Consider the following 10,341-nt stretch of genomic DNA (forward strand, 5'->3'; position numbering starts at 1 on the left):
GCATACCTTTATATTATTTAGTAAAGATAAAGCTATGTTATTTTATTGAAGTGTTAGTTTACGGAGTGGTACCCTTGTAGAGATAAAGCTATGTTATTTTATTGAAGTGTTATTTTACGGAGTGGTACCCTTGTAGAGATAAAGCTATGTATGATATTGGACTTGGTAAACCCTAAACAAGAGGATAGAAGAGTAAAATTGAACTACCATAAGAAGAAGCAGAAAACCGAGAAATGCAGCGGGAGCACCCATTTTGGCCTTCCAAAGACAGAGGCTTTGAAAAGGAGAGGAAGTGGTAATGGAGCTGTGTTCCACAACTCCCTGCATATCAAATCACCCCAAATTTCCTTATCACTTCCGCCCCAAGGCCTCTCTCTCTCTCCAGAAAACCCTAATCCCCCCCACCAGCGGCCGCCGCCTCTACTCCCGTACGATACAGAACCCTAGGTTTTACATTTTTTGTTTTGTTTTTGTATTTGGTTGGATTTCATGGTAACTTTTTCTTAACTTTTTTAGGGATCAGAGCAACATTCTCTGAGGAACCAAATCAATATGTTAAAGAAGACCGAAATGGTGCAGTGGCGGTGGAAGAAAGTCCAGCACTCACCGAAACTGAAACTGAGGAAGCAACAGCTGCTCAAGTCAGTGATGAGTTTTTTTTTAAGCTGGTGAGGAAAGCAAAGTTTGTATGTTTTGTGTTCCTAATAAATTTAACCTCTCCCCTCTCTTCTATTTAATCGTTTTCCTTGTGATTCTCTCATCTTTAATTCCTTATCTCATCAGCTATCAGCTTCCAATGGGATTTTCTTTGTCCTTTTTTTTAATGCAAAGTTGTTGCTATGATGAGTATGAAAAGGTTATGAGAGTTTTGATGATATTCATTCCTGAGCGGTTACCTGAGCAACACAGTTTTTACAAATTCATATTTTCCAGTGCTGCTTTTGATTTATTTATTTATTCAATCTTTACACTTAATTGAGTTTTTTCTTCTTTCTTTTATCCCTTATCTTCTCTCCTTGATTTTGGACTTGTGCTTGCGGTATGCTCCTTTTGAATAGTCTATCTTAACAGATCCATAACTTCTAATGCAAGTTTGTCTGCATGATGGGTAATGGAAAGTAGTAAAAGTTTATATATTTACATGTGCTTGATCAAGTTGGATCCCTGGTACCATCTGGGCACCCCAGGTTAGGAATCTAACTTTTCTTTCCTATGTTTTAACAATCTTAGGTTGACACTGATGCTCTTCCGTTCCATTCTTTTTATCAAAATCAGAAGCTTTTACTACATCCTAGATCCATTGAGAATGGTCTATTAATATATACATCTCACCTGGGTCTAACCTCAATGCAAAAGTAGCTGCGGGAGAGCCATCTGTGAAAGGAGATGATTTCCAGACACTCGCATTTTGCTTTGTCAATCTGTTGGATTATTTTATGCCCCCCCTGCCCTGTTTATCATAATTTTACTGACTTATTAGTGTGATTTGGATTGTGAAAGAGTCGGTAGAAAACAAGTTGCCAATTGAAAGCTGCTTTTTGGTTGATATCTACAATTTTTTCACCCTGTGGTCTCTTTTTAGAGGCCACTGTACAATGGTTCTGGGTGCTGCCTTGTATGGATTTTTTTTTCCTGAGATGGAACTGGGGGTGGGAGGATTGAAAGCTTTCTGTTCCTTGCATTTAGGAGTATTGATACCTTGCTTGTTTAAAATTTGCAGTTTGATCCTGAAGATGCGTATTCTGTTCTTTTTTATGCAAGTGGTGCCCTGGTTGTCTTTTGGCTGGTTGTAGCTGTTGTTGGTGCTATTGATTCTATTCCATTGGTTCGTATGTTCCTTTATTTGATAGTTTTGAAGCTCCTCGGAACAATGAATAACCTTGTTTGAATAAGTTCCATTTTCATGGCTTCAGTTTCCAAAATTGATGGAAGTTGTGGGTCTTGGCTACACCACCTGGTTTGCCGCCCGATATCTGCTTTTCAAGGTTGTAATCTGAATTGTTTTGGAATTCAAAATAATTGTGCACTGCAAGAATCAACTGATCAATGTCTTGTGCCTGTGTTATGCAGAAAAATAGGGATGAGTTGGCTGCCGAAGTTGCAGAGTTTAAGCAGCAGGTCCTTGGCTCTGATGATGATTGACATGAATCTTACATGAATGGTTGAATGCGGTCATAGACATGTTTTCCTGATGTGATCTAGGTTCCTCCATAGTTCTGTTAACAAAAAGAAAGTATATTGTCGAGATATTTTTCCCCTTTCGAAATGAAGTTAATCTTTTACTCTCCATACCAAATACCTCATTACAGATATATTACATCATAGTACATACTAGGTTTTGATTTTGCTCCTTCGCAGCGTGTACAAGCTTGCTTACGCAGCTACATATTTTTGGCCAGTCGGACTTCGAAGAGCAGAGAATAGGCCATTAGAAGTTTGGAACAAGGAACAAGGATGTCTTGTGGTCCTTTGTACCATGGCCCATTAATATTTAAAAATATTAATTTAAAATAAAGAAAAAATTAAAAAATTTAAATTTTTTCAAACATATATTTGAAAAAAAAAAAAAAAAAACTTTATTCCCGGCTAGTGACTGCCAGAAGTTCTCCACTAATTTTCATTTGAGTTCCTGTAATCCTCAAAAAGCTGTTCTGGTTTTTGACAAGAGAGTCATCATTAGAGTTTTGGGGGGAAAGGTTCTTATAGTAGAAAAGGGTTCTCCCGTATATCATTGTCTTTTATTTAACAAGATATCTGCGAGGCATGAAGTCGGTCTCATATATTTTCCTCGTACACACTCTCTGTCATCCATTAGGAATACATAAAATATATTCTTGGGACGAAAGTTCCATGGGTTGGACTTGGACGAAGTGATGCTCGTTTATCCTTTTCCACTTCTATGTGCTCTGCTGGACATTAATGGAGATTAACCCACCTGTTGATTTAATCGGATAATCGATTTACTTCTTTTTTTAATTCTATACAAATTGTATATAATAGAACAATTTTAATATTGCTACAAACTCTTTTACTCGAATGCATTCTTTTAACCATAGGTATTAAACCTTGATTAGCCCAACGGATCGATTCGAGATCCATTTGACCCAATAGCTAGATTGATCTGGTTAAGACAAAAGACTGAGAAGAGCAAAAACCCGACAAAATTTGGTTAACTCGTGACTTGGGCCACCCGGAAAAACCTAATTGAGACCTTTTTTTATTTCAAATGTGTTTTTTTCTTAGCCAGATACTCCTCTTTTTTTATATTTTTAGTTGGTTATTAACCACTTTCAAAGTTCAATATATATACTAGAATGTTTTATTTTTTCAATGTAGTATTTAAAACTTTTTAGTATATATATACTCTATGTTCACAAGAAAAAAAAAATATTTTTGAAGCCTTTTAATATATACTAGTTGGATGGCCGCACCACGCGGCAGACTCACTTTTTATTTTCATAAAAACTACTATAAAAATTTATAATATAAAAAATAATATATTTTATAATATTAATAATATTTTTTTTTCAAATTTATTAATTATTTTATCAATAATATTTATAACACATATGATAATATTTTTAATATTCATACTATTAATTATAATAAAAATAAAAATAAAAATAATTTTTTTTTTTATGAATAATAATAATAATAATAATAATAATAAGAATTTCAAGGATACTTACAACACAAATAATAATACTTTTTATATCAATACTTTGAGTTATAATAAAAATAATAATATTTATACCAAAAATAATAATATTTTTTATTGAACACTTTGAATTATAAGAGAAAAAAATAATATTTATAACACACATTATTATATTAATACACATGTGGTTGGGCATGGACGCATCTAGACTTTTAATTATAACACAAATAATACTATTTTTAATATTAATACTTCTAATCATAATAATAATAAAAATAATAACAACAAAAATAATACTATTTTTAATATTAACACTTTTAATCATAATTAAAAAATAATTATAACACAAATAATACTATTTTTATTATAAGTAATAATATTATAATAAAAATGGGAAGCGAACACCTAGTACTTGGTCTACCTTAGTGCCATGTGGCACTAGGCGGCAATTTCATAGCAATCAGACTCAAGCATCATGTGGCGCTTAAGAGTGCTTAGGTGAGCCTGGTCGCACCCAGCCATGTGCATACCCGAGCGCCATGTGGTGATGGGGTGGCTTGTGGGGAGCTAGCTTGCTGCCGCTTAATGTGGGGCACTTGACGGTTGGGTTTGAAGAAGTACCCATTGTCTTGGGTCTGGTGTCAATACCCAAGCTCAATGGGTTTTGCGTGATCCAATTATAATAGGTCTTGATGAAGAATTTTAAATATTTTAATTTTTATTATAATTTAAAGTATTAATAGCAAAATTAGTATAATTTGTGTTATAAATATTTTAATTTTTATTATAATTAAAAGTATTACTCTTAAAAATAGTATAATTGGTGTTACAAATATTATTTTATTATAATGAATAGTATTTGTGTTAAAAATATTATTATTTTTACTAAAATTTAAAATATTCATATAAAAAATAGTATTATTTATGCTATAAATATTATTATTTTATTTATAATTAACAGAATGAATACTAAAAATATTATCAGTTGTGGTATAAATATTAATATTTTTATTATAATACTATTATTATAATGAATAATATTATAATAAGAATGAGAAGCGGAAACCTGGCACTTGGGCTGCCCTAGCGCCACTTGGTGTTTAAGTTGTCATAGCCAATTGGGCCTTTGCCAAGACCCGAGCACCATGTGGTGCTGGGTCTGTCCCGCACATTAGATCCGTCCAAGGGCCAAGTGGGGCTTGGGTTTGCTCCGCTCAAGGCCAAGGTTGCCCATGTGCTAGGTGGTGCTCGGGCCTGCCCCGCGCAAGGGCCGAACAGCCCAATCGCCAGGTTTTCTTATGTGGGTAGCGTCAATGCTAGGTGCTCACTCCCCATGGCCTACAGCTCCACCAAGATTTATGCTAATCATTTTCTCCCCAACCATCCTTTCAATGCCTAATACATCCTAGTAGTGAAAAGACAACCCCACCCCTCCCCCGTTGCCCTTTCAGCTCTTTGTGTCAAGGACTTGGTTGCCATTAATCACTACTCTAATCTATAGTGCTTTGTGTCTATGTAAACAGCAACAGAGACACTAAGTCATTTTAATATATTGTTAATACTCTATGTTTACAAGAAAAAAAATTATATTTTTTCAATATAGGATAAAAAATCTTTTTGATTTAAATACTTTAACTTAAACAAATAACATACTAACATTGTATATTTTTAATGTGAGATAAAAAATATTTTGAAATAATTTTTTAAACTTTGTTATTTATAAACATATATAGTTTATATTCACATGTATTGTTTCTTAACTTTTTAATATAAAATATTAGAACTTTAAATTTTTTTTTGGGTTGATTGAAGCTGATTCAAGTTAATTCAGGTTAATTCGTGTAATTTGGGACCCGATTTTTTAACCAGATCAACCCCGGATCGGGTCTTATACCTATGACTCCCTGTCATCTTCTGCAACTCCATCTTTTCTTAATCTCGATTGAAGCCTCGCTATTTGTTCTTCTCTCACCTTGCAAGTAAAGTTCCACTCATTCTTATACAGCTCAACCCCTTTTGTATTAGCTTATGTTTGTTTTTTTATTTCTTGATCCGGGTTTTGTTTTGGGTTTTACGTAGGATTTATTAGAAAAAAATGGAAGAACAACATAGATAGAAAGTGAACAACATTGCTTTGTTTGTGCGTGCGAGACAGAGAAGGGCTACGGTGCTAGAAGCTTTTTAAGAGTTCTTCTTAAGAACTTGAGAACTTCGACGTTCTTGTTGGGTATGCTTTCCTTCTTCTTGCTGTATCTATTTGTTTTAAGGTTCGTTGAAACTAAAAACATCTAAAGCTTTAATTTTTCTTGCTTTGACTGTGTGTTGGGAGTATTATTTTGCTACTGAGATAATGGAAACCCTGTTTGTATCTATCTTTTCTTCTTCTTCTTTTGGTATGAAAAAGTTATTAAAAGATGAAACAAACCCATTGCCTTATTAATTTTCTGTATGCATTGGGTGCCTTGCTAATTTTCTGTATACATGATGTGCTTTTTTATTAAAAAATAATAATCTAACTTCTAATTTGAATAATTTCCAGGCCTGTGGTTAGAGCATCTCCAGCCAGAGATGCAAATGAAGAGCTAAATTTAAAAACATGTACTTTTGCCTTTAAGATTTTTATTAAGGAGCAGCCATCAAAAAAGCCAAAATGACTTTTTAATTTAAACAGAGACATTTCTACAGGTTCATGTAGAAGAGGTAAATTTAAGTTAACGTTGCCAACGGCTATTTTTATAGCCGTTGGCAACAATATTTATTTTTTCTTTAAAAGGAAGGAAAAAAACTTGTTATTTTTATAAATAAAAATTTACTTTTAAAAATTAAAAATATTCATATAAATAAATTAAATTTTTACTTTCATGAATTTGAATTTACTTTTAAAAAATTAAAATTTTAACAGTAACATATAAAACTGAAAATTAAAAATATTCATATAAAATAAATTTTAAGTTTAATTTTAAATTATATCTTTTAACTTTCATATTATTTCATTAAATTTTTATATTATTTTTTATAAATTACTAATATTAATTATATAATTAATAACATCATAATTATATTATATATAAATATCTAAATTAGTTACATAATTATATAAAAATGAATTTAACATGAAATATATTAAAATATAAAATGGCTTTTTTAAATAGCTTTTACCATTCAAAAAAAGCTATATTTTTATTATTCAAAAAGCTATTTTATCAATTTAGCTTTTTAATTTGACTTTTTTGCATTGGAGATGCTCTTAGTATTGTTTATCCTATGAGATTTGTGTTTTTCCTTTATGAAATCACCAAAAAAATAATGTTGTAACTTACAAGTAAATATTCCCCTAACATTGACACGAGAAAGAGATGCGATGAAATCCAAAGAAAGTTTATTCTCTCTCCCTCCCTCCCTCCTTCCCCCTCTCCCTCTCTCAGGTTTCCCATTCATAAACTGGTTGAGTTGGATCAATTGCTTTCTCCTCACCAGTATCGTTTCTATCCAGAGAGAACTTCACTTTTAGCCATTAATAAATTAGAATTGTAAAACCGTATTGTATGTGCTTTTCCCATCCTAGGATCGAAAACAGCAAATCCTGCAATATCATATCATGGATCAATGCTCTAGAAAGAATTTTAATGAGGATTTCAAGTTATTCATGTGAATAAGTAACTTTTATCTGGGATTTCCTCCAACAACTGATTAGTAGATCCAAGTCCTTGAGAAATTTGACTTGGTTGCACCCATAATAATTTACTCCGGTGATGGAGACTAGGCAGACAGAAAGATGATACTCTTTAATTTGTTTTTCAGCCCTGCCTCATGCTGAGGTATGCTTTGTTGAATTGTTTTATCTAGTTAGTGAGTCAAGGAGAAGAATACAATTGGACAAGTTTTCACTTGTATTAGGTAGTAATCTTGCTCATGGGTATGGCTGGACTTTCAAATGTTAAAGAACAAGTTCTAGCATATATCTGTCAATTAGTGCGGCTGTTGTTGGTTTTTTTTAATTTATCTTCCTCCAAATGAGCTTCCTTTTCTCTGTGAATATGGGTGGCATTGACAGCACACTCATTTTCTTATTAGGAATCACATTCCAACTGGTCATCTATGGTGAACTGGTGAAGAACGATACCTTTTTGGTGAATGGTTTTCACTTCGATCAGGAAAAAAAAGAGAGAGAAAAGAGAAGCTCACTTGAAAGCTCAATAAAGGCAACTTGATCCTAGAATTTAAAACTAATGGGGGATGATTTTGCTAGCAATTAACAAGTAATAATATGCTAAAATATATTTTTAACTATTTTAGCTAAAGTGTAGAGAGAAAGGGCATGGATGCTCGCTCTTATATAGCCCTATGCAAGACTGCCTTTCAGATTTGTTGCAGGCTGAAGGCTATCACTCCTGTTACAAGACACAGTTGCCATTTTTGCTACAGGTCCACAACTTGTGAAAAGCTAATAAAGTAAGAAAGAAATGCCCTGCTCTCTCTCTCTCTCTCTCTCTCTCTCTCCCCATCTATCTATCTGTCTATAGAGAGAGAGTACCGCTGTTGTTTTTCCCAGCCTAAAATGACAAGAAAACAATGGTTGTCTAAGAGGTTTTCTGAGAAAACAATTCAATGGAAGTCAATTGAGTTATGAAAAGGGATTGCTTTTTTGGTATTTCTATTGTTTTTCCTGTGAAACTATTTGACCAGTGAATCTAAAGAATCTTCAAATCAAGGATCTAATATGCCATTTGATCATAACGAAGAAGTTTGGACTTTGGAGGACTAAGTCTAAATCTACTGTGTTCTAAGCGATTACCGATGACGGTTGATTATTTGACTAATGGCTTGTTTATGGTTGAAAAAAAGGGATTAATCTTCTGGCCTTCCTCCTTTCATCCATGGCTAACGTCTTGATCTCCACATGTTTATGGACATTTTCTCACTCAATTTTTTCAGGCTAAAAAACACTAGTCAAAACTCTAGTGCCCCAATTTTCTTCTTTTTAAACGAATCATTCTTCTTCCTTCTTTCTAAATTCCGTCTCCATTCCATCCGACAATTGAATAATGATTTACACACAACGATTGAATCTCTTCTTCAAAACACATAATAATAACTAATCAATTTTGAACATCCTCATTACCTTGATTGGATAATGATTTAAGAAATGATTGCAAGAAAAACTTGAATTCTCTTTTCCTTCTCTTTTCAAACCTTAGCTTATAAGTCTTCTTCAAAACAACTTTCCAAACGTTTAAATCAACCTCTCTTGATTGATTAACTAGGTTTTTAATCATTCTTTGAACAACTCTTTAGATATATTTTGCGAGAAATTAAGTAGAAAAATCAATTAAATCATCCTCCTCTCTCTTGATTCAAACCACCGACTAATGAGGGAAGAAATGAGTTATTTGTAGTTCAGTTTTTTTACTTCGTTGGCCCTTTATATTTTTATATTTCTCTTTTTTTTTTCTTCATTAATCTCCTTATAAATTTATAACATATTATCTTTCTTTTTTTTAATTTTCATCCTCCTCACATTACTTAGAATTATTTTATTTTAATCAATCCTGTATTTATTTCGGGTTAATGAAAAAAAATCTCTTTTATTTTTGGCTAGGGTTGTATTTTAACAAGGGTTTTAAATTTTCCTCTCCTAAAAGAAAATTTTGTCTTTAAAATTTTAAAACATTGTATGTGAATCTAAAAATAACTCGAGGTAATTGTTTAGATTTTTTTTTCCAAAGCCATCTTTTCAATTGGGATATTTCTCTTTGACACGTTTTTTTTAATCCTCAATTTATTTTCACTGTAATCTATTAATTTAATGAGTTTAGAGTAGCTGGAACAAAAAAAAATTAACATGAATCCGTGAAAGGAAGACAAAAGGTGTAAAATAAAAGAAACAAACAACATTATATACAAAGTACTAGGTATAACCATAGGTTTTACACTTGTCTGGTTTTAGACTCGGGTTTCTGAATTTTGATTGGATTACCAAATTACTTGGATTAATTTTTTTTAAAAAAATCAAAATAACATCGTTTGAGTTAAAAAAAACAAAAATCAATAGGCTGCATTTAAGTTTTTTTGACCGGGTTCATTGGGTCAACTTGGCGGGTGACACCGAGTTTTATCTTTTCCTGTTTTTTTCTTCAATTCGGTTCGGTTTTATCTTCAAGTTGGGCCGGGTCCTGAAATCGACCTGCCAGACTGGTCCGAGTTTTAAAACTATGAGTAATTAGGGGTGTGCAAAAAAAACCGAAAACCGAGTAAACCGATAAAACCGACAAAAAATTAACCGAAAAAAAACCGAAACCGAATAATAAACCGAGGTAAAACGATTAGATTATATAGAAAAATTTCCGGTTCGGTTCGGTTTTCGGTTTTTTGCAGTGCAAAAACCGGGTAACCGGACGAACCGGACCGGTTTTAAAAAAAAGGTCTGTACTCCGCACCTAATATAAAATAGAAAATTTTGTTCCACGCTGCTTGGCGCCGCTCTCTGGCTCTCTTCTCTGAGTTCTCTCCACTAAATGTCTAAATCTAACCCTAAACAGTGAACATTAAACTTTCTCAATCTTTTGATTCTCTTTCTCAACTCTCACGGCTAAAAAGAAGCCCCTTCCCCTCACCGGCTCACCCCTGTCCCCTCTCGCCCCCTCGCCTCTCCTCTCCACTCTCCTTAGACCGACCACGGCGAC

At 33.0% G+C, this 10,341-nt stretch overlaps 1 protein-coding gene and 1 non-coding gene across 2 annotated transcripts; both read left to right on the plus strand.

The window, feature by feature from the left end:
* Positions 1-220: 220 nt before the first annotated feature.
* LOC118045814 (protein CURVATURE THYLAKOID 1D, chloroplastic) lies at positions 221-2,289 on the plus strand. The gene is made up of 5 exons (XM_035054530.1): positions 221-428; positions 517-668; positions 1,721-1,825; positions 1,914-1,985; positions 2,071-2,289. The coding sequence occupies exons 1-5, from the start codon at positions 299-301 to the stop codon at positions 2,140-2,142; spliced, it is 531 nt and encodes a 176-aa protein (XP_034910421.1). The 5' UTR covers positions 221-298; the 3' UTR covers positions 2,143-2,289.
* LOC118045835 (small nucleolar RNA snoR128) lies at positions 835-904 on the plus strand. Its single transcript, XR_004687053.1, has one exon. It is a non-coding gene; the product is annotated as a small nucleolar RNA snoR128 (small nucleolar RNA).
* Positions 2,290-10,341: the final 8,052 nt, after the last annotated feature.

Source organism: Populus alba, chromosome 5 (assembly GCF_005239225.2).
Source record: "Populus alba chromosome 5, ASM523922v2, whole genome shotgun sequence".
In the NCBI taxonomy this organism is placed as follows: Eukaryota; Viridiplantae; Streptophyta; class Magnoliopsida; order Malpighiales; family Salicaceae; genus Populus; species Populus alba.